Source organism: Oreochromis niloticus, linkage group LG1, assembly GCF_001858045.2.
Source record: "Oreochromis niloticus isolate F11D_XX linkage group LG1, O_niloticus_UMD_NMBU, whole genome shotgun sequence".
Taxonomy (NCBI): Eukaryota; Metazoa; Chordata; class Actinopteri; order Cichliformes; family Cichlidae; genus Oreochromis; species Oreochromis niloticus.
Window position 1 is genome coordinate 1,464,538 of NC_031965.2, and position 24,945 is coordinate 1,489,482.

The 24,945-nt window shown below is 40.7% G+C and overlaps 3 protein-coding genes and 1 long non-coding RNA gene across 5 annotated transcripts in view; 3 read left to right on the forward strand and 1 right to left on the reverse strand.

The window, feature by feature from the left end:
* The window catches only part of adamtsl5 (ADAMTS like 5), a 50,410-nt gene extending 40,917 nt beyond the window's left edge, over positions 1-9,493 (forward strand). The window contains exons 10-13 of the mRNA XM_005461649.4: positions 1,137-1,335; positions 5,248-5,370; positions 7,958-8,029; positions 8,112-9,493. Coding sequence (XP_005461706.1) covers positions 1,137-1,335; positions 5,248-5,370; positions 7,958-8,029; positions 8,112-8,431 — 714 coding nt within the window. The 3' untranslated portion in view covers positions 8,432-9,493. The remainder of the gene's footprint in view (positions 1-1,136; positions 1,336-5,247; positions 5,371-7,957; positions 8,030-8,111) is intronic.
* A 211-nt stretch (positions 9,494-9,704) lies between these two features.
* LOC106096678 (uncharacterized) lies at positions 9,705-12,138 on the forward strand. The gene is made up of 2 exons (XR_002063695.2): positions 9,705-10,832; positions 11,056-12,138. It is a non-coding gene; the product is annotated as an uncharacterized LOC106096678 (long non-coding RNA).
* A 358-nt stretch (positions 12,139-12,496) lies between these two features.
* serinc4 (serine incorporator 4) overlaps positions 12,497-24,945 on the reverse strand; it is a 32,739-nt gene continuing 20,290 nt past the window's right edge. For both annotated transcript variants that reach the window (XM_005461627.4, XM_025906386.1), the window contains exons 8-11: positions 15,820-15,946; positions 15,556-15,668; positions 14,988-15,141; positions 12,497-14,893 (exon numbers count right to left, since the gene is read on the reverse strand). In XM_005461627.4, coding sequence (XP_005461684.1) covers positions 14,686-14,893; positions 14,988-15,141; positions 15,556-15,668; positions 15,820-15,946 — 602 coding nt within the window. In that variant the 3' untranslated portion in view covers positions 12,497-14,685. The remainder of the gene's footprint in view (positions 14,894-14,987; positions 15,142-15,555; positions 15,669-15,819; positions 15,947-24,945) is intronic.
* On the forward strand, positions 17,584-21,116 carry LOC109204165 (uncharacterized). The gene is made up of 2 exons (XM_019364501.2): positions 17,584-19,585; positions 19,748-21,116. Exons 1-2 carry the CDS (start codon positions 19,127-19,129, stop codon positions 20,246-20,248), a joined length of 960 nt encoding a protein of 319 aa, XP_019220046.1. The 5' UTR covers positions 17,584-19,126; the 3' UTR covers positions 20,249-21,116.

Here is a 24,945-nt window from a genome sequence, read left to right on the forward strand (position 1 = left end):
ACATGCCTGTTTTGACACTGAAGACTTTAAAGGTAAAGGTACCAGTACCATACTGTAGCTCAGAGCCAACCGGTCATCTGTCCCAGTTGGTAACTGTTGAGGATGAAACCACATAAAGCATCTGGGCAGCAGTTTGACCAGACTGTTTCAATTTTTATTAAATGCATGTGCATTTCCAAATATATGGAAGACTTCTATAATTAAAGCACTTCCCAAAAGCCCTTAGTGACTTTCATCTAGGTCAAGGGTGTCGAACTCCAGGCCTCGAGGGCCGGTGTCCTGCAGGTTTTAGATATCACCCTGGTTCAACTCACCTGATTCAAATGATAAGTTCATTACCAGGCTTCTGGAGAACTTAAAGACATGTTGGGGCGGTAGTTTAGCCATTTAAATCAGCTGTGTTCGATCAAGGACACATTTAAAACCTGCAGGACACCGGCCCTCAAGGCCTGGAGTTCGACACCTGTTAATTCTAGGTGCTTTAACTTTTGACTTGTCCTCGCTAAATACGTGGCACAAGTGATTAGTGAACATCTTACCTCAGCTGTATTGGATCAGTTGGATCCTTGCAGTTTGTATATAAACCACAAAGGGGCACAGAAGATGCAACAATGATTCTGTTTAATACAGCTGCATGTCACTTACAGTAAAAAGATGCTATTTGTCAATCTGACTTTAATACAACAACAACAACAAACAACTGCAAGATGGATTCGATGGATTGGAATTTGAACATATTTCCAGGTGAGGGCTGAGGAAGGAGATTGGAATTCTAACTGATAATCCATTATTAGTTGATGTTTAATGTTCACAAAATATGAAATACACAGGCCCGATGACCGGTCCTTCAATTTCTGGTCAGTCTGTGGGAGTCACTAGTAGCTTCAAGTATCTGGGCACATTTACTGATAACAAGATGAATAACAACAAAATAGAAATGAGAACGAGGAAGCTAGTCAAAGGCTTTTTCTTGGAGTTAGCCCAAACATTTTGGAAAGAGTATATGTCAGCTTGGTGAACGAATCACATTACTGCAGATGGAAATAAAAATCTTCCTTTGGCTCTAATGGTCCTGACTCATCGTGCGCTATTTTTCTTTTTCTCCATGCCACTCTGAACTGTTCACTTGTGTGCAGGTTCTGGCAACAGACAGAAACCCAGGGATTGAGTATGAGTACTGGCTGCCACCAGACCAGTATGCTCTCTACCACGGGAGGAGGAGCCCACTGCGACAGGCTCACCATACTGCCAGCTACCTACCCTGGAGTCAGCCCACTGCTTCAACCACAACCACCACTACCAGGGCTCCACCAAACACCCCCCGACCTCACTGGTGTAAGGCCCATCTCCTCTCTTTAATCCCCATGAAACAGATTCATATATTAAACCATTAAATGGTAAATGGCCTGTATTTATATAGCGCTTTTCTGGTCCCTAAGGACCCCAAAGCGCTTTACATATCCAGTCATTCACCCATTCACACACACATTCACACACATTAGTTTAGTAAGTCAGTCATCCTCTCAAACAACCTCATGTTACTTAAAGCTCAGTTCAAGTTGAGAAGAAATTTTAGGCTGCCTTTAAAAACACACAAGAACCGCGTTAAAGAAATGTCTGCCAGTCATTTCTGTAAGGGGAGAAACTCATGAAAGAGTATGCCGTCAGCAACATTAAGACCATCTGCCCTATACTGAGCAGATACTTGCATGAACACAGTGTTTTTATTGTTTCTGTAATGATAACAACTAAAATGGACTTTGTGCTATCTTTCCAGAGTTATAATTCAATTCAATTCAATTCAATTCAATTTTATTTATATAGCGCCAAATCACAACAAAAGTCGCCTCAAGGCGCTTTATATTGTACAGTAGATAGCACAATAATAAATACAGAGAAAAGCCCAACAATCATATGACCCCCTATGAGCAAGCACTTTGGCGACAGTGGGAAGGAAAAACTCCCTTTTAACAGGAAGAAACCTCCGGCAGAACCAGGCTCAGGGAGGGGCGGGGCCATCTGCTGCGACCGGTTGGGGTGAAGAAGGAAAACAGGATAAAGACATGCTGTGGAAGAGAGACAGAGATTAATAACAGATATGATTCGATGCAGAGAGGTCTATTAACACATAGTGAGTGAGAAAGGTGACTGGAAAGGAAAAACTCAATGCATCATGGGAATCCCCGGCAGCCTACGTCTATTGCAGCATAACTAAGGGAGGATTCAGGGTCACCTGGTCCAGCCCTAACTATATGCTTTAGCAAAAAGGAAAGTTTTAAGCCTAATCTTGAAAGTAGAGATAGTGTCTGTCTCCCGAATCCAAACTGGAAGCTGGTTCCACAGAAGAGGGGCCTGAAAACTGAAGGCTCTGCCTCCCATTCTACTTTTAAATACTCTAGGAACAACAAGTAAGCCTGCAGAGCGAGAGCGAAGTGCTCTAATGGGGTGATATGGTACTACAAGGTCATTAAGATAAGATGGGGCCTGATTATTTAAGACTTTGTATGTGAGGAGCAGGATTTTGAATTCAATTCTGGATTTAACAGGAATGCTGCCTTCTGTGGTGTTGTGCTGTGGATCTGTTGCCAGAACCAGACAGATTTATTGTGTCATTCCACAAATACCTACAACACACTGTTGTAGACCGCTGGCCTTTGGTTGTCACTTTAACTGAATGCTAGCTATGATGCAAAGCAGCGTTTTCTCATCACCAAGTATTGTACATACATGTACGGCACCCACTTACAAGTGTTCTCTGTTCATTTTACATTACTGGGCAACGAGCAGTCATCAGTGAAATCCAGGTTACAAAAAGAAAAAGAAGAAAACTAAGGCTGTGGTTCTGTGCAGTCTGCAGTAATAGCACTAAACATTTACAGTAGTTTAGACTCAGTTTACATGGATCACCATCAGACTCTTTGTGATCCGTCTGATGGATGGATTCATTCCAGAAACAGCTGTTTCAGCCACATTAAGAAACAAAAATAACGCCACATGGTTATGCTTTGAAAGTAAAAATGCAGCAGAATTATTTAGTGGTTAGTAAAGCTCACCTACAAAAAAATGTCCAGTCAATTCAATTCAATTGTATTTATACAGTGCCAAATCACAACAACAGTCACCTCAAGACACTTTACATTCTAAGGTAGACCCTACAATAATACATACAGAGAAAAACCCAACAATCATATGACCCCCTATGACCCCCTATCCTCACTTGGCTAATGCGTACCCAGCCCAATTTTACTCTTTAAGTGTGTGTGTGTGGGAGGGGGAGAATGTGTGTATCCATGACCGTTTCTGTTAATGAGAGTGTGGGGAATGAGTGGGAGGGTGGGGTGGGCTGCTTTTAACCATGTAAAGCACTTTGTGCTACAGTTTTTTTGTATGAAAAGTGCTTTATAAATAAAGATTGATTGATTGATTGATTGATATGAGCAAGCACTTTGGCGACAGTGGGAAGGAAAAACTCCCTTTTAACAGGAAGAAACCTCCGGCAGAACCAGGCTCAGGGAGGGGCGGGGCCATCTGCTGCGACCGGTTGGGGTGAGAGAAGGAAGACAGGATAAAGACATGCTGTGGAAGAGAGACAGAGATTAATAAGTGTGCCATTAACAGCCAATTAAGAGCTTCATCTCTACAAATGCAAGTGCTCACTTTAAACTGCAGATACAGAATGTGTGTAAAAATACAGAAAAAATTATAATTTCTTCTAATCACCAGCAGGGGATGAAAAACGAGTTTGATTCTGCACAAATCTGAGGCTGAAAATGCTTCTTTTGCTACATTCCTCTGTTTTCTCAGGAATTATGTGTTTATGCTCTCAGGTGCTCGTCTGAAGTCAGACTATAACATGCTGTTCATGTTCTATATCCTTCTGAGACACACCCCATTCATTCATGCCCTCTGCAGTGGACACACAAGTCATAAAAAAACACAACTGAAACAACAGATAGTCTTCACTGACATTATAAATTGATATAGCAATACTAATGATGCTAAATTAACAAACAAACTTGTGGTAATGCTGAAAATAGACTGCTGACCACTCTGCAAAGCACGTGAAAATGCAGAAAGTACACGTTTCTGAGTAACCTAATGAATATTTAATAAATTACTTTGGACATATTTATGCATCTTGAATCGGCAGCATGGGATGAAACTAACTTAGAAATATTGGCTGAGTGACTCCTTTCAGAGATAAATATAAAGCCAAGATTAGCTCATGATAACATTTTATTGTCTGACACAGGAAGTTGTCAGATGAGTGGCAGCAAACCTAAAGGCATGCACACAGCACCCTTACAGAAGTTCTTATCCAGATGAATAAGTAAAAACACTTGCAGTGGATGAAGGGCTGAAAAGAATCCATGTTCAGGTCCCATTTGATTTTAAAATAATTTATCTGCAGGCTGGCCTGGTTGCTGCTGAGAAACACAGCTGGTGTATCTCTCATGATGAGCCTGCAGTACACATGTGCTCAATCTCTCCTTAAATATTCACATGGGACTCTGCACTGAGCCCGAGGAGCCGTGCCTTCTTGTCAGACTCCATCCAACACTGCAATAAATCTAAGTAGCCTCTATGGAAACACTTTCCAGCAGGTGAATTTCTGCCAAAAGCAGAACTCGTATCATTGGCAGAAATAGTATTTTGATTGTTTATTAGATAAAAACGGGACTCTTCAGGTCGTGATGATACATAATAAGGTCAGAATGATTTTGTTGTTTGCCCGAAGCAAAACAATCTGTATGATGCAGGTTTTTAAATATTTTATCTTTTATAATACCAAGTTTAGTTGTAGATATGTAATGTGCAGCTGAATAACTGAGACACATCGTGGATTTTTAAGCTGCTCTGTCATTTCATTTAATATATTCAAATAATGTTTCTTGTTGTGTTACATAATGAAAAACACTATTAACTGATATGCTGTATTATCAGTGCATGTGTATATACTGCCTGCCTGTTGATCATTATCCAAAATGAAATGAACAACAGCAAACATTTAAGCCACAACACAACATAAAATATGTTTTTATAGCCAATGGAAATGGAGTTCCAGAGAAAGAGTTTGCATTTCTAGTACACAGCTATAAGTTTTTTATTAGTGCTGGATAAAATGGACAGAAGACTTGGAGCCCAAAGTGACCGTGGTTGCAATACATAAAGAAACAAGCATTTGTAAGACGCCCAAGGTTTTGAAAAATCATGCTGATATTAGTGTGTTGATTTTGTCTCTGCTAGTTTTACAGCCACTGAAGCCACCACGCCCCCACAGTCCCCACCAGCGTCCCCACCAGCCCATCCTGCCTCGTCTGGAGCGGGACGAGAACCATAGAAATCTCCTTCCTCAGCCCTCACCTGAAAGTATGTTCAAACAACCCATCACATCACCCAACAAGCTAAAACTGGTATTTTTTAAAATTCATGTAATAAAAAAACAGCTTGAAGCACAAGAATAACAAGAGGTCTTGTGTATTTTGCTAAGACCCCACAGAGCGCTGATCTCAACAATCGGTCTGACATTAAGAGAAAAAACTTGATACTGCCTCGATACCTTTGACATTTCAGTATATGTAACACTTGATAACTGCACAGCAGAAGTGTGGCTAATGTCTTGAGAAGAATATCATTGCAGAGAGAATCTGTAGACTGCAGCTGTCTTTGGTTATGGTTCCATCTTTTGGGTCAAAGTTGTGCCGTAACAGGTTTTTGGGATCAGTCATTGGGACCAGTCCTAGTTTTGGCACTGGGACCACATTCACAGAGGAACTGTGGCAAGTTCTCTGAGTTACTGAGAACAACCTACTTGCCAAGTACCTTTAAAAAGAAACGTGATAGTACCACCTGTACAGGGAGTGCAGAATTATTAGGCAAATGAGTATTTTGTCCACATCATCCTCTTCATGCATGTTTGTCTTACTCCAAGCTGTATAGGCTCGAAAGCCTACTACCAATTAAGCATATTAGGTGATGTGCATCTCTGTAATGAGAAGGGGTGTGGTCTAATGACATCAACACCCTATATCAGGTGTGCATAATTATTAGGCAACTTCCTTTCCTTTGGCAAAATGGGTCAAAAGAAGGACTTGACAGGCTCAGAAAAGTCAAAAATAGTGAGATATCTTGCAGAGGGATGCAGCAGTCTTAAAATTGCAAAGCTTCTGAAACGTGATCATCGAACAATCAAGCGTTTCATTCAAAATAGTCAACAGGGTCGCAAGAAGCGTGTGGAAAAACCAAGGCGCAAAATAACTGCCCATGAACTGAGAAAAGTCAAGCGTGCAGCTGCCAAGATGCCACTTGCCACCAGTTTGGCCATATTTCAGAGCTGCAACATCACTGGAGTGCCCAAAAGCACAAGGTGTGCAATACTCAGAGACATGGCCAAGGTAAGAAAGGCTGAAAGACGACCACCACTGAACAAGACACACAAGCTGAAACGTCAAGACTGGGCCAAGAAATATCTCAAGACTGATTTTTCTAAGGTTTTATGGACTGATGAAATGAGAGTGAGTCTTGATGGGCCAGATGGATGGGCCCGTGGCTGGATTGGTAAAGGGCAGAGAGCTCCAGTCCGACTCAGACGCCAGCAAGGTGGAGGTGGAGTACTGGTTTGGGCTGGTATCATCAAAGATGAGCTTGTGGGGCCTTTTCGGGTTGAGGATGGAGTCAAGCTCAACTCCCAGTCCTACTGCCAGTTTCTGGAAGACACCTTCTTCAAGCAGTGGTACAGGAAGAAGTCTGCATCCTTCAAGAAAAACATGATTTTCATGCAGGACAATGCTCCATCACACGCGTCCAAGTACTCCACAGCGTGGCTGGCAAGAAAGGGTATAAAAGAAGAAAAACTAATGACATGGCCTCCTTGTTCACCTGATCTGAACCCCATTGAGAACCTGTGGTCCATCATCAAATGTGAGATTTACAAGGAGGGAAAACAGTACACCTCTCTGAACAGTGTCTGGGAGGCTGTGGTTGCTGCTGCACGCAATGTTGATGGTGAACAGATCAAAACACTGACAGAATCCATGGATGGCAGGCTTTTGAGTGTCCTTGCAAAGAAAGGTGGCTATATTGGTCGCTGATTTGTTTTGGTTTTGTTTTTGAATGTCAGAAATGTATATTTGTGAATGTGGAGATGTTATATTGGTTTCACTGGTAAAAATAAATCATTGAAATGGGTATATATTTGTTTTTTGTTAAGTTGCCTAATAATTATGCACAGTAATAGTCACCTGCACACACAGATATCCCCCTAAAATAGCTAAAACTAAAAACAAACTAAAAACTACTTCCAAAAACATTCAGCTTTGATATTAATGAGTTTTTTTGGGTTCATTGAGAACATGGTTGTTGTTCAATAATAAAATTATTCCTCAAAAATACAACTTGCCTAATAATTCTGCACTCCCTGTAGTGTTGACGTACCTTCAGTGTGGCTCTCATCCAAGCCTGTGTGTGATGACCCACTCCATCCTTCCCTCCTTTTGGCTTTGAGTGGCAGGTCACATCTGTTGGCATGGGGCTCCCGTGCCTGTGCACTATCAACGTCCTCAGAGCTCAGTTGTGTTTCTTACCCGTGAGAAAACTGCATACACCTTTTTCACCCATTTACGTGAATGAGTGTTCTAACCACATACGATGGTTAGTTTAGCTTCTCTTCTTGTGTCTTTTATTTAAATTAAACAGTCTATTAATAAGTATTTGTGTGCGTCTCCCTTTTTGTCTTGCGGCCCAGTTTTTGACAAGTGGGGGTTCGTCCGGGATGAGTTTATTACAATGGCCATTTTTGGCTGTCACAAAAAGATCACTATCTTCTAAATGGCAGAAACATAAATTAAAGACTAATTAATGTGTTTCATCTAATTTTATGGAGGTGTATTTCTATGAGACATATTTTTATTTATGTCTGCACTTGTCTGAACTAATTTGTGGTTGCCGTATCCTTCAGGGCATTGTGGCAAATGCCAGCGGGTTAAAGGTCGACGAGAACGCCAGAGACAGTATTGCCAGAAGGACTTTGGTAAGACTACATATTCTATTTTTGCTGTTTTTAGTGGCTTGTTACCACATACAGATGTATTAATATTGCTATTTTATTTTAGTTTTCCGGGCAAGAGTTCTTTCGAAGCTGCAACGAGGTGAGGAAACTCGTTACGACGTCCAGATCATCCACACCTACCGGAACCGGTTCCGCCTGGAGCACCGGGAGTTCCTGTGGGTCCCTAATGTGTGTGACTGCCCTAACCTGGAAGTGGGGAAACAGTATATCTTTATGGCGCGACGTCACATTAATTATGAGCGCACATTAAACCGAATTCTGCTTGAAGAGGAGAGCTTTGTGGTGCCATACAGACCCAGAGAGGATGAACTGCTATGGCCGCTTGAAAGGCTCTGCAGCAACAGAGGACCCAAACAGAACTGAGGGGATGAGCGTTGTTGCACGCTGTGCAGTGAGACTGTGTGTTACAGAGAGAGAAGCTCAAACTGAAACTTTACTTTACTGATATCATTTCTGGACCTTTAAACCACCATCAGATTCCTTGTGATGCATGTATTCCAGAAATACTGAGACTCCACGATTATTTAAAAGCCTGACCAGCTTACTGTACAATTTAGAGCACTTTAGGTGATGCTTGTGCCACCTTTAAATACACCAAAGAGAAGAACATTGACTGAAATGGCCTTTTTATTGTGGCTGTTTCCCACAGTCATCATATATTTTTATATTATATTTGTTTTGCATAAAAGAAGAATCCACTTTGAAAAATTTTCTCTTTAGTATTTCTGAAAAAATGCCTAAAATCCATAATTTTGTCTGATGGGCAGCAGATGGCAATAGCTGTGGTTTCAAAATAATTTCTGATCCTATCAAAGTCTGTGAGAGAATGGCTCAGTCACCTATTTTCGGTTGTTCTGAATATATGTTTTGATCTGTTTTGTAAATCTTGGTCATACTATTTTCAAATAGCATATGTGATATGAAACCTCCAGCTTATTGGCTAGTGAGATGTCAATCACAAGTTCCTAGCCAAATAACATAAGGGTTGATCGACAGCACCAAAACAATAACTCAAATTCAACTTATAGGTTCATTACAGCATCGAGACAGCAACTTAGGCTACGTTCACACTGCAGGTCTTAATAATCAATTCCGATTTTTTGATCAAATCCGATTTTTTTTGTCTGGTTGTTCACACTACAAATAAAAAATGACAGCAAACACGTTCCAGCGTGAACCATTCATGGCCCTCAAAGCGGCCCGGATGCGCAAAAGAAGACTCAGACCAAACAGTATTGTTTGACTGATGGCCCTTAATTAAAAGACTTGTTTCAGACTTTGTTTCTCAATTTTGCTTGAAGTTATAAAGTTATTTAAATATGGCCTAATAATGATCCTTATTGCTGTTTTAGAGAGGAGCGGTGCTTCAAAGGATAGTGTCAGATTTCTGTCAGAATCTGCAGATTATACAGTACAAATAAAATGTTCACGCTGTCTTCCCAACAGTTTCACTAACATCTACACTGGATGGCCAGGAAGCGTTCACGATCGCTTCTCCGGCGCTGATAATTGGCGTCTGTCTTGTGTCAGTGAGGTAAAAGACGGATTTAATGCGACATGACCGTTCAAATAGCAGTCGCTTTCTAAAACATTGGATATGTATCGGATTCAGTACCACATACGAAAGTGACCCAGATTGGATTTGAAAATATCGGATTTGTGCCGTTCACACTGTCATACCATGATCGGATATGGGTCGCATGGGGTCAAAGAAGTCGGATTTGATGCGCTTTCGCCTGCAGTGTGAACGTAGCCTTAGATTAAAGATAGTCGAGGATATTAGCGGTGACGAGGTTTAAAAAAATAGAGCCGTCATTAAATATTCAACTACACAATCAAATAAAGACACTTCATTATGAGAAAGGGGACAGAATGCAAAGCTGGGTTTACAACAATTACATCTTCAGATGCTAATCCTGGGATGGTAATGGGAACGATCTCACCTGGAATAAGGTATACTGTGTGCCAAACTCAGCTCTGTGGAGCAGCTGCTGCTCACCTGCTTTAGACTAGTCATAGTGCGAGAGGCGGGGCACACCCGGACAGGTCACCAGTCTGTCGCAGGGCTGAGAGGCGGGGTACCATAATAACAAGCCATAATTAGTGAACATGAGTGGACTGATATCAGCTGAACAACTGAAGGTAAATGGGGCTGTTTGATTGTCTGTTTTTCTTTTTTGAAATCATTTATCTGAATTTCAGGAGTGGGACTACACCTCATACATTTCCCCTCTGGTTCCACAGTTGTACGGTTTTCTTGCACATTTCCTTTTTCACGGTCGCCAGCCCACACAACCATTCTCAGTTCTCACCTCTCAATAGTACCTGGGGATCTGCTTGGCCCAGAACATGCTGCCTGTTCTCCCTGAGGCCTTCCCCGGTCCACAGACTCAGGTCTAGATCTGAGGCCTTCCCCGGTTCACAGGCTCAGGTCTAGATCTGAGGCCTTCAACGGTCCACAGACTCAGGTCTAGATCTGAGGCCTTCCCCGGTCCACAGGCTCAGGTCTAGATCTGAGGCCTTCCCCGGTCCGCAGACTCAGGTCTAGATCTGAGGCCTTCCCCGGTCCGCAGACTCAGGTCTAGATCTGAGGCCTTCCCCGGTCCGCAGACTCCGGTCTAGATCTGAGGCCTTCCCCGGTCCGCAGACTCCGGTCTAGATCTGAGGCCTTCCCCGGTCCGCAGACTCCGGTCTAGATCTGAGGCCTTCCCCGGTCCGCAGACTCCGGTCTAGATCTGAGGCCTTCCCCGGTCCGCAGACTCCGGTCTTCTCCCTGAGGCCTCCCCCAGTTCACAGACTCCGGTCTAGATCTGAGGCCTTCCCCGGTTCACAGACTCCGGTCTAGATCTGAGGCCTTCCCCGGTCCGCAGACTCCGGTCTAGATCTGAGGCCTTCCCCGGTCCGCAGACTCCGGTCTAGATCTGAGGCCTTCCCCGGTCCGCAGACTCCGGTCTAGATCTGAGGCCTTCCCCGGTTCGCAGACTCAGGTCTAGATCTGAGGCCTTCCCCGGTCCACAGACTCAGGTCTAGATCTGAGGCCTTCCCCGGTCCACAGACTCAAGTCTAGATCTGAGGCCTTCCCCGGTCCACAGACTCAGGTCTAGAGCTATCTTTATTCCATCTGCCACTCTCTTTCAAAAACCACTGTCAATCTAATAAAGCATGTGGTTCATGCAGCATTAATTTGATGTTATAGTTTGTGATTCACAAGTTAATCAGAGTGTTGAACGTCCACAGCGTAATTAATTTCTGATTTTTCCAACATGGAGGTTTGTAAGTCTTTAAGAAGATGTGTTTATATCGACAGACTGGCTACCTGTCCAGAGTAAAAGTATTTCCAGTTCTTCTCACTGCATAGTTCTTTCTCAGACAATAGAACAGAATATAATGCAGACACTAACTTCAGTACTCAAACTGTGGTGTGACCTGTCCTTACACTACAGCTGAATCAGACAATGGGAAAAACCTGAAACAGCAGTCACGACAGACTGAATTAGATGCTTTATCTTTGACTGGTAATATCTAATAACAGATTGTTTCACAGTGTTCATGTATGAAGAATAAGCTTTAATCATAATGTCTTTCATAACGTTGCTTATTTGCTGTATTCATTTGTTAGAGTATGTTAAATCAGGTCTGGCCTTTGATACTTACAGAAAATAAATATACAGTATTTTATTGTTTGGTGCTGATTAGCTACAAATGTACTACAATATAACTGATTATAACTGTTTTAAGAAACGTCTTGATGCATGCTCAATCATCCAGGTAAGTAAATCTCCAAAAGTTGATTCTGTTCCTCTGGACGTTTTCAGTGGGAGAAACGTTTCGTCACTCATCCAAGTGACTTCTTCAGTCTCAGTTGACTGCAGGTTTCCCCAATCTTATAAAGTGTAAGAGTGACGAAACGTTTCTCCCACTGAAAACGTCCAGATGAACAGAATCAACTTTTGGAGGTGTTTTAAGAAACCTTGTAATAAGTTAAATGGTTGAACTCTGCTTGTTGTGTTGTGGATTTAAAATATCATATTTGCTTTTAAAACTAATATACTGTATGTACATGTGCCAAAGAGACTCTCTTTGTCTTTATAATGTGCATGTGTATTCAAAGACCAACCAATGTAAAATAACAAACGAGAAAACATTAACATCTGTAAGAAAACTGTATTTACAAAACCCCTTTACATCTACACCACAGGAAGCACTAAACAGTGGCTAATACAACTTTATACACACACACACACACATTATATATATATATATATGTATGTGTGTATGTATATATATATATATATATATATATATATATATATATATATATATATATATATATATATACACACACACACACACATATATATATATAGATATATATATATATATATATATACATATATATATATATATATATATACACACACATATACATATACACACATATACATATATATAGGTTTGTTTGTTTGTTTTCTAAGCCTGGTTCCTGCTCATTAACTTTATGGGAGTCATCACAGACACTTGGCTCAGTTTCCCTTAATTTGAACAGGGACTATTAGAAACCAGTCCTAGGCTTCATATACTTACATCAACGAGACCTTTTGTGGGATGGAGCAGGGCTTCTGCATTTTTTATACTTTTTAAGCACTCCTGGATTTAAGTTTCTAAGCTTTTAAAATTGCGTCACAATTTGCAAAAATAAATGTAAACAAAAAATAAACGTATCTGGATAATGATAGTGAAATACAGAGGTGAATTATGTCATTTTAATTTTTAAAAAACATCATGTAATTCTACTTAGCTGCCTCTCAATTGTTCTAGTAAACTTTGTCTCAGAGTATTTAAGTATTATCAAAATCTGATGAAACAATACAGACATGATCTTTTTCAGAATTTAATTTAACACATGAACAAATCTTTCTTTGGGTTTGTGTGGGAAACAAGAATCAAGAGCTGCTGCATCAAACAGAAGTGGGAAGCTATGAATGAATTAAAAGAATAAACTGATGTTGTTTGTACATTTTCTGGTTTCATTAGCGCTACATGAAATAAAGCTCACATTCTGTGCTGGATGGATTCATTTTCACACGTTTATTGAGAAGATCACCAACACTTTTGTGTTTGTGCATAAACAAACTAAAGCCAGAAGTTAACTGGCTTTAGGTTACCTTTACAACTGGCAGCATGGGGAAAAGCTAGGCTAATGTGTTAGCAATTTCTAATCAAGATGTTAAGCTAAAAAGAACGGGGTTTTTTAGGGTGTGTTTGCAGCTACCATCTGGTTAACCGAGACACAGGAGAATCCCTGTTGGACTGGAAACCACATCCATACACGCATCAAGAAGTGGTAACTGGTCTCACAATGAAGGAGCTGGTTACTGCTATGCTACTGCTATAGCAGTTACGCCCTGCACCGACCACTAAAGACATCGAGGCATGTTTGAGGAGCGTCTGCATTGTCTTTACTCTCAGACATGGACGTCTACTTCTATGTGCGTAAATGCTGTGTATCGAAACTTGCGTTTGGTGTCTCCACCATCAATATCTACTTCCTAAGTTATCAGCTAATGCTAGCAAGCTTTGTTAGCGAGGTGCCAGGTCTACTTCACTGACCTGAATTAGGAGAGGTCAAGGTTTAATAAAATTGAATTTTAATTAAAAAATGGATAAAGTTAACTAATAAAAGGTTAATTAGTAATGGTGTAAATGTGAAGATTTTCACATGGGTCTGTATGGAATGCTTTGTTTTTTATGGAGCCAATCTCATGTGCATTTTTTCTTTCTTTCGAGATGACTGAATTATGCTTGTTTGTATGTATGCATGAAAACATTAAAACTAAATTATAACGTTATTTTGGATGAAAGATAAGTAGGTCACGTGTAGTTATGTGTAATGTGACCTTTTTTTCAGGTTTGCAGTTGTATGCGGAGGAGAGAGATTACGCATGTACAAAAAGATTCAAAGTTACTGCACAGACTGAACTGTAAATATGTTGCTTCATAGGTAGTTTTTAAACTGTTTGTGTTTTTGCAGAATTTGAAAGATTTGTTCATGCTCCATAACCCTCAATTATTTGTCAGAGGGCTAAAAAGGCTCTGTGCTTTAGGGCAAATTCCTTATTTGATATACATGAAAAAGTTTTAAATGTTAGGGACATGCCCCTCTGAAATAATAATCTAGCAAATACATAAACGCTGTTCTCTGTTACAATATTAAGTGTCTACATACTGCAAAAATAATAAAAATACTAAAATTCTAAATTCTAACTCTTTACACCTACCCTCTTACTGCGATTCCCAGTATACTGAGTGAGAGTTCACTTCTGATCCCTTTGGCAATTCATATTGTAATGTGCTTCTAAACCACAGTTACGTCCTTGTTAGTGGTTTACGGTGTCAAGCCTACGACATCAGGCCTGTGTCCAGTTCCTCACATGTCAGCAGGGGAACCACCCGTGGGTTTCTCTCACAACACAGTGAGTCTTTGACCCCTGACCCCAGTGACCTCCATGCCTGAAAGTTTCCTCCTGCTGGGCAACACGGGGAGACCCTCTGACATCTGACCTCTTGTCCACTCTGCAAGATGTCGACTTCCCTTCTGACAGGCCACTTCCTGAGTGTCAGACACTGACGGTGACGTGGCGGGACGACGTTGAGCGGCGTTTGATGCGCGAGCGCCGAGGTCTGGATTCGTTCTGACAGCTGCACAAAGGGCCCAGCAGGAGCCAGAGATAGAGGATCACACAGGCCCAGCAGGACGACATCTTCACCCAGAAGGTAGACCAGCTGCCGTGGGTGAAGGTGGTCTCCAGCACTGCTGACTCGTAACTGGGGAGAAGATGGCACAGATTACAAAAGAAACATCTGAGAAATGTAAAATATATATGTATGAGAACAATGTCTAGAACTGTCACTTACTAACCTGAACCAGTTAGTGAGGGTCATCATGACGTACAGCGAGGCCAGGAAGAAGACAAAATGAAAGAAGAAGTAGCTGTAAGCCACCCTCTGCGTCTCGTTGTGAATAACCTTCTGACAACCTTTGTTCTCGTCATCAATCGCAAAGTCTTCTTCAGCTGGAAGATTACAAGTGATATACTGGTTACTGCAGAACCATCAGTCCACTGTAGCATTAACTGTGAGGCATAGTTAGGATTACACAACAGCAAAGGTGTGTTTTTCTTCTGCACACACAATCATTTATAAGACAGAGCACTGAGTCACAGTTAGCATGGTTCAAACATGGCAAAGAACCACCTGGCCTACCATAATCTGCATTTAGTAAACAAGGGGAAACATTATTCAGCTGTACCATTTGTAACATCAAAAATTTGCACACTTCTTGTTAAAGACTGACACAAGTTGTTACCAACCGCTTACCTTTAAATCCTCAGTTTTAAGGGAGTTCATTTAGTTGCAAGAAGAGTATTTAAATGGTCAAATGTAGCATAAGGACCAAATGAAACCAGGTTAAGTGTTTTAGTACACACCTTCTTCTTCTTCAGGGCAGCAGAAACAGCATGTAGCTTTCTGGAACTCATAGCGGTAAACTTTGATCATCCAAAACGGCCCAAACACCTCTGCCAGGTAGGAAGCTTCATTACTGGAGGGAAATTAGACATCAACACATTTGTTGCCCCAGCAGAGATATGTGGCTGTGGCGTGTAATGCAATGCATCCTTACAGGACATTTTCAGTCACTTCTTTATATCATGCAGATACACATTCTGTCTAAAGATGAAGTGTTTACTCACCATGCAAAGAGCACACAGCAGTACATGATGGCAGCTCCAATTATGGCCACAGCGTTGCCTTCTTTCTGGATGCCATCTTGTCCCACACTGGGGTAACAGACGGTCATGTTCATGCCCTGGTACACCACTGACACAAAAATAACACAGCATGCTAAGTTTTTCCATCGCATCACACCAGGAAACTCAAACGCTGGTTTATATAATGTGTGAACAGCTGAACACTGACAGTACAGTTTCAGAAGATGAAACTGGGGCTTTGTGTTATGTCCAAGTGTTGTTGTTGTTTTCAGGTGTCAGTGTTAGTTGTCTTTATATTGTTACTGTCACTTTAAATAAGTTTATAGTGGCAATATCATATTTATATGCAAACAATAAATAAGAGAGTCTGTTTTAGCAAAAAAAAAAAATGTGGTTAAATCTTTATTATCAGAATACTTTATTAATCCCTGAGGAAATGATACGGACACAGTTGCTCCAACACAGTGAGCACAGTAACTGGCCATATATTAAAATATGACATCTTTTCAAAGGACTCTTGATCTATTGTGTACTGATTTTAAATAAAGGCAACGTAACCATTTGTTCATACCATCTGTTAATATTCTTATTCTTCCACACTTTGCTGAAATGTTTGTGCATTTTTGGAAAAGTACCATGTAGCACATTCCCTCGCCTTTGTCTGCGAGGGAACAAGACAGGCGTAAGGAACAACTGCTGGGGCAGAACAATGGCGTTAGTACAGAAGGGCCAAAAACCAGAGTTTCTGGAGTGGGTACTTAGAGGTGCAGTGAGTAAAATGTCAGTGCTAGACGTCAGCAGATCGCAGATCGCTCTGTGTTTTCTTACCCCTCCCTCTTCACCCATGACTGCAGACCTGCCAATGGTTCCAACACCATCATTAAGTTTGCAGACAACACCACGGTGAGGCCGCCTTCAGGGAGGAGGTGGATCATCTGGCTGAGTGGTGCAACACCAACAACCTGCTGCTCAACACCGAGAAGACCAAGGAGCTCATCGTGGACTACAGGAGGAATGCTGACCCACATCCACCCATCCACATTAAAGGGACGGCTGTGGAGCGTGTGAGCAGCTTCAAGTTCCTGGGAGTCCACATCTCCGAGGATCTCATCTGGACGACCAACTGCTCCAAGCTGGTCAAGAAGGCTCACCAGCACCTCTTCTTCCTGAGGACTCTGAGGAAGAACCACCTGTCCTCAGACATCCTGGTGAACTTCTACCGCTGTACCATCAAGAGCATCCTGACCAACTGTATAACAGTCTGGTATGGGAACTGCTCTGCCTCGGACCGGAAGGCGTTGTAGAGGGTCGTGAAAACTGCCCAGCGCATCGCCGGAGCACCACTTCCTGCCATAAAGGACAACTACAGGAAGCAGTGTCTGAAAAGGGCTGGGAAAATCACCAAAGACCCCAGTCACCCATCACATGGACTCTTCACCCTCCTGCCCTCTGGGAGGCGCTACAGGAGCCTCCGGACTAAGACCACCAGGTACCGGAACAGCTTCTTCCCCACAGCTGTCAGACTCCTGAACTCTGCCTCCTGACATCTGACCCACGTTAACTCATGGACTGAACATACACACACCCACAACCACCTACACACACACACACACACACACACACACAATGGACAACTGTACCCTCAAACACACAATAATAACATGGACTGAACCACCACTCACAACCACTAGCACTTTATATAGCCTCTGTAGAAATTATCCACATATCTCACTTATCTTAACTGCACTACTGTAAATGCTGTATAGACAATCATTCTGTACAATACAATAATTATAGTTCTACAACTGTTTATAACTGTTTATTAATACTCGCAATTCTATATCTACAATCTGTAGTTTCCATATTTTTAACTATATGTATAACCTGTACATAGCCTGTACACTCACTACAGCTGTAGCCTGTACATACTTATAGTTATAGTATATTTATAACATACCTTCATGCCGTGTACATTGTACCATACCTTTAATAGATCCATATTCTGTAATATATCTATATTATTGCTAAAGCACTTTGTGGATGGATGAAAACTGCATTTCGTTGCCTTCTTTTGTGTATTTAAAATTATTTTGTTATAAATGGTTCCACAAATTATGTGGACAGACGTTTGATCTGTTAGGAGAATTATTTATATAAAGTAAATGTTTTGTTTTGTTATTGTTGAACAGTAAAAAGGACGGTTTGCAGTTATTACAGTTCTCTTTGTTTGAGTCTAAGGTGTTGTTGTATCCAAATCAGAGTATCTAAGAAATGAAGCAGAAACTGTTGGCACCTGTCCCAGCTTGTTTTCATAACCTGTGGTTACCGCTCTCGCTCTCTATAGTGTGCACACACTTTGATGTTTAAACTGCGGTTTAAATAAAACTGTAAAAAACTGACTTCTGCCAATCTGCACTGTGTGTTCTAAGAGGGGGGAGTAGCTCACCAACGAAAGAAGGACTAGACCCCCACTGCTGGGGTAGAGGGCTGGCGCGTTGTAGTAGCGGGCCTCTGAGAACACTGTTCAGCAGTGTTCTCACAGCCCGCTAAATGCAGAATATTTCCTGTGGTTTTAGCAGAAAGCAAAGCTGCAAGAAAGAATTTGATGAAACTGCTTTGAGAGTTTTGCTGTAATATTTTTCAGCTGTCATGGCACACCACGTGGAAATTCTGCAAAATTTTAGTTCACTCTTATTAGCCGTGAGCATCATCCTGCTCATAACCCTCTTCCTCGTTGTGCAATACGTATTTGACATGGATTATTTTTGCTCATGCTGTCCGGGTTTACATGTAAATGATGCAGTCTTCATGGCTGTGCCTCCTTTTATCCTCAGCCTCTCTCTAAGTTTATCAGACTTAGAAACAATGAATAGGAAGGGTAGGCAGTTAATAGAAATCCCTCTCTCTGGATTCAGCAGAGACACATAGACTAGCTGCCATGTGCTTTCATACCAGACCCAATGGTTCAAATTTGCAGAGGCAGTGATGAAAAGTATTTTTGGGTTTAAATTATATTACTAAATAATGACATGAAACTATCTGCATTCTGTGTATGACATAGAATATATTATGTTTTCATAGACTACAGATATCAAAAGTGAAAGTATAAAAGTGGTGGTTGTAACCCACCCACCTAAAAACCCAGCAGACACAATAAAATCCCTCTGTTATCGTATGAAAAACACTCTCACATTAGCAGTACACAAAGCTGGATGAAACGAAGTCTAAAAGCTGAACTGTTCTTCTACTAACTACATCAAGAGTTTTTGACTTACATTTTTCAGCAAGCATGACTCACCATATCGAGCTTCTTCAAAAACTTTTTTCATCCTTAACTAAGGCTGTGAGCATTATCCTGCTCATAGTCACTTTCTTCGTCCTTCAGTACTTATTGGACATGGACTATGTTTGTTCCTGCGATCCAGATTCACATATAACTGGTGCAGTCTTCATGGCTCTCCCACCTTTAATCCTCAGTTGTTTAGTCACCTTAATTGAGTCTTTCTACAAAAAGACGATTTATTATCAGCGCTATTGTAGTTGTGGTAATTACATGCAGCTTTTTGGCTTTTTTTTGGCCAAATATCTCTTTCTGACTGGCATTTGGGCAGGCGCTGTTCTGCTTGAGGGTGACTGGTACATCTGTCTGATAACAAACATTGGTAGAAACCACACAAGAATCGCTTGTAAGGAGAATCTGACAAATGAGGAAAAGCACACCAAAGCTCAATATAAGAATGAGTCAGTGGTAAGTAAATAAAATAAAATAAAATGCCTTTCTCTAACAGCTCTACCATACAGATGTATTTATATAGATTTAGATATATATTCATAGATATCTTTGGCAGTTGTGCATTTCATGTAACATACAGATAAATAAGTTTTAACATTTTCCTGTTTTCCCTTTTAGGACATTGGCTTTGGTGTTTTGAGTGTGCTTTTCATTATTTGGAATATCTACGAATTTTGGAAACCCATTTGTATTATGAGACGGTTCAACAAGAACTTCAAGTCCTCAGGGTGCCCCTCATACTACAGATGGGTGTACGAAGAACTTCTTTCAGAGGAGGTGAGCAACCACTTGAAAGAGGAGCTCAAAAATATAGCAGAAGAAAAAGCAAAGAAACTCTGTGAAGGATTCTTGAATCGCATTCAAAAAGCTGAGCTGCAGACACAAACAGGAAATCACCATAGCAACAATTCCACTCATTCTAACAGTAATGACGAGCCTAATCCCAATAACAGTGAAATTGACGCCGTTAGTACCGACACCCTCTTTCCCAGGAGTGATGCCGCTAATCCTAACAGCAATGCTGACCAAAATTCAGAAAGTGACATTTTGGTTGCCTGGCATATAATTTCTGAACCATATTTCTACCTGAACGATTACACTCAGGCGGGGCAGAGCTGAAAACAATGTTACTGTGACCAAAATAAGCTTCACACAGACTGTTGTTGGTTCTTGCATTAGTTTCCATTTAGTTTAAAAAAAACTTTAATGCTTGTTTCAAAGTCTCTGCACGCTCTGTTCAGTACGTCCTCGATACGCTGTTCTAATACTGGTGAACCTGCTTTTACCTCCAAGCTGCTGAAACAATGTAATAAATCACATTATATGGTGCTTTAACATTATCAACATTATCAGAATTTAAAACCAAAGACATTCCTATTTATCCGTGCCAGTCAGTCGTTATGTTTGTTTTTACTATTTTACTTTAAATGTAACATTTTTTAAAGTTTTTAACAGTTTTACTTCTACTCTTTTTTATTGGTTTTGTTGTGCGGTTATTATCATTTTTACTGGTGTATTGATAGTGTCAGTAAGGGTCTTGTCAACGTTCTGTTTATACATTTAAATCAAGATTTATTCTCTTGTTGCATTTGTGTGTTTTTTATAAATCACTGTTTTTACACACATGCAATATAATAATATTTTATTTTCTTTCGTTCACTGAACTTTGGAATATTAATAGAAAGCTACTTACAAAGGTCTTACTCTGGCTCTTTGACTGGCAGCTGAGTTTTATATCTTCCTATCAGGTTCATTTAAGTGACTCTTTAACTATATCTATAGATAAACCATCATGGCACAGTCTGATATTAATGTAATATGTGTAAAGTGTTATTAGTAAATACAGAGAATTGTATCGTCAGATAGAAATACTGACAATGGTAACAAAGTCTGTGTGAGTAACAGCTTTGTAGCTAAATTCATTCTCTTTTCTTCTGTTCAACATTGTCAGCTGAGCAAATTAAACAAATAAATGTCTCGTACTTCCTGCTGCAGTCTTGGTTTTTATTAATGCAACAACAGAACAGGGACAAGGTGCCACATGCAGGACAAACACTGTGTCATAGCTGCCACATATAATCTCTGCTGAAGCTTCAAGCTGCTTCTCATCACTGGCATTGTACAAAATGTCAAATGCATAGATGTTTCTACTCTTACTGGTGTTAAGTCTCTTTAACACCACTGGAGATGTGAACTCCAGACCTGGGCCCCACAAGGACAGACAAACAAGTACACTCAGATCAGGAGTTGCCAAAGCAGCAAGAGCATGTCTCCCTCTTTGAGTTGTGTCTTTTCAGTCACTAATTCTTTCTCTCAGAAACATACGGATTACTCTGTGTGTGTCACAGTGAGCTCATAGAGCAGAATAAGCCTTCCGGGGACACACAACTCAAACAAAGACCGAGGAAGAGAGTAACGAGACACCCCCCCCCCACACACACACACACACCCATAAACACTTCCCTTCTGGAGATGTTTCCATGACAGGTGAAGAATCCATGAATTAAAGGAAACTCAGCCACAGTAAGTGGGAATTAACTATTACAGTGTGTAAAGATGTGTGTGTGTGTGTGTGTGTGTGTGTGTGTGGTTCCCAGTCTGTGTTGAAAAGCTGTTTTTATAGCAAACTCAGAGTGCATATTTTCTCAACATGTTGCTACAACGTCCCGAGCTGCCCGAGTGCCTCAGAGCTCTCACACACCTCTCCTACACACACAAACACACCTATAGTGTGTCCGTGTGGATAACAGCCGATTAAAGAGAACATTTTCAAACATGACACAGCTCACAGTCTGCTGAGTGGCCTTAAAGAAGGAAACAACATTTAGAAAACAGATGTGGAACTTTTCCGCTGGGCCTTCAGTGAGGGTTAGGGTTACCACAGTATTTAGTCATACTGCAGTTAATATATTTGATTTATATACTAGATTTCTTGATCCCCACTAAAGCTTTTTACAAATCTATTTCAAATGTTTTATTCTATTAGAGTTCTGACATTTACCCATAATGTGTTTAAACAGCAACAGAAAGTAGCGAGAGTCTGTCCAGGACTGAAAGTGTATGCCAGATTATGCCAACGATGGCAGTTCTTCAGACGATGACTCAAAGGTGGCTGCAACAGAGCCTCAGCATGAAAACATGCCTTTGCCTTTATACTTTGTGATAATTGTACAGAGAGTGAAGTTTTGAATAACTCACTGGTTTCACAGCCCTAGGCAGCTATAGCCCCTATGTGTTTGCAAGGCGTCACTGCAGCTAATATGGCTTGGACTGTAGACAATCTTACTGCTAACTGAAGGCTTTCTGGGACAGCATGTCCACAAACTTTGCTCTCCGGTCATACAATCAATAAACACTTCCCTCACTGGCTTGCTAGCATTACCTGTCAGGACTGAACTACACCCTCTTGTTGAATAAATTCTCATTTCTGGCACCTAAAAACAAGGTGGCGATGACATTAACGCTAAAATTTAGACTTCAAAGACTGGAGTTCTTAAACCGTGGGTGACATCATGCAGTCTGTCGAAGTTATGATACAATTTATGGCTTTTATAGAATAAGAGCATAAAATAGCAACACAACCAAATTTCAAAGTAGATTTCTCCAATGTTTGTGTAAAATAACAGCTATTTAGATTCAAATCATGAACCCATGTTGACTTTATTGATGTTTTACCTTTGACTAAAAACACACTGTATTTAACCAAACGAGTCCAGAAGTAGAAAAAATGGACTAAAAACATCGAACTGCTACACTTAATGAGGGATGCATTGTTACTTTGGTTCCTCGGTTCCTGCCGCCTGTTTTACATCGCCCTGCACTGTGCTGTTCCTCAGGACAGCTGTGTTTGGAAGTAAGTAAGTAAGTAAACTTTATTTATTAAGCGCTTTTCGCAGATAGACAATCACAAAGCGCTGTACATAAATATTAAAATAAACAATAAAATCGATAGACAATGTACACAATATAAAAGATCAAATGTAAATAATGTAAAAAATATAAAATATGAAGAGATCAACAAAAGGCTTGTTTAAACAGAAAAGTTTTTAACTGTTTTTTAAAAGAATCCACAGAGTCAAGCAAACGTAACTGTAGTGGTAAACTGTTCCACAGCCTTGGTGCAACAGACTGAAAGGCTCTGTCCCCTTTTGTCTTCAGTCGTGTACGGGGAACAACTAAGAGACTCTGAGTCTGTGAGCGGAGATGACGAGCAGCAGTGTATTTTATAAGAAGCTTGGATAAATAATCTGGGGCCATTTAGTGCTCTATATGTTAAAACAAGAATTTTAAAGCGAATTCTAAACTCTATTGGGAGCCAATGTAAAGAATATAAGATGGGAGTGATGTGAACACGCTTGGTAGAACGAGTTACTAGTCTGGCTGCTGCGTTTTGTATTGCCTGAAGGCGAGAGAGAGATGATTTATCCAAGCTAGTAAACAGGGAATTACAATAATCTAGGCGTGATGACACAAATGCATGAATTAGTTTTTGCAGTTCAGCTGAGGAAACCATATGTCGCAGTTTAGATATGTTTCTTAAATGATAGAAACAGGAACGAGACAAAGATTTTACATGAGAGTCGAGGCCCAGAGAAGAGTCAAATATTACTCCGAGATTTCGAATATTTGACTTGACAGATGGACAGAAGGATGCAAGAACCTGACTGATTCTAGAATGTAGCTCAGGAGGAGCTATGATCATGGTCTGGGTTTTGTCAGTATTTAGAACAAGGTAGTTGCTTGAAAGCCAATCAGAAACCTGGGTTAAGCACTGGACTAGGGTGGACAGCCTATCCAGCTGATGAGGCTTAAAGGACATATGGAGCTGAATGTCATCAGCATAAAAATGATAAGACAGGTCGCTAAAAGATTGAATGATACCAGCTAAAGGAAGCATATAAAAAGAAAATAGTAATGGACCTAAAACTGAACCCTGTGGGACACCACAGGTCAGGGCAGCAATGTCAGAGGTGAACCTGTCAGTCCTAACAGAAAAGGTCCTGTCTGATAAGTAGGAAGAAAACCAGTCTAGGGCAGAGCCAGATACACCAGCCAAAACCTTGAGCCTGTTAAGTAGGATTTTGTGATCGATGGTGTCAAAGGCAGCACTAAGATCAAGCAAGATGATCACAGAACAATTCCCTGCGTCAGATGCCATTAATAGATCATTATAGACTCTTAGGAGAGCGGTCTCTGTAGAGTGCTGCTTTTGAAAGCCAGACTGAAAAGGGTCAAGAATGTGTAATTTACATAATAGAGACCTGAACTGATTTTCAACAATTTTTTCAAGTAATTTACTTAAAAATGGCAATTTTGAGATAGGTCGGTAATTACTAGTAGAGCTAGGATCAAGGTTCTGTTTTTTTAACAGAGGAGATACCTCAGCATGTTTAAAATAAGATGGAACACAGCCTTGCCTCAGTGAACTGTTGATGATGGATAGTAAAGTGGGACCAATGCTGGTGATAGACCCAGACAGGACAGAGTGAGGTAATATATCTACAGAGCATGAAGAGGATTTCATTTTACCTAAAACTATAATTAAGTCATTTAGTGTGATTGGAGAAAAGGAGGTAAATGATCCAAGACAGCAAGTGGTGTCTTCATAAGGGGAGGCACTTGGGGAAATTTTGGATTTCAAGTCCATCACCTTATTTACAAAGTAATTAAGAAAAGTATTACAATCTTCATCAGAAAGCAGCAGAGCATGCTGGGTTGGAGGAGAAACAATACTGTTGATGGTATCAAATAGAATTCTTGAATTATTATTATCATTTTTTTTATACTTTTTTTTTTTTATACTTTTTTTTAAAAGT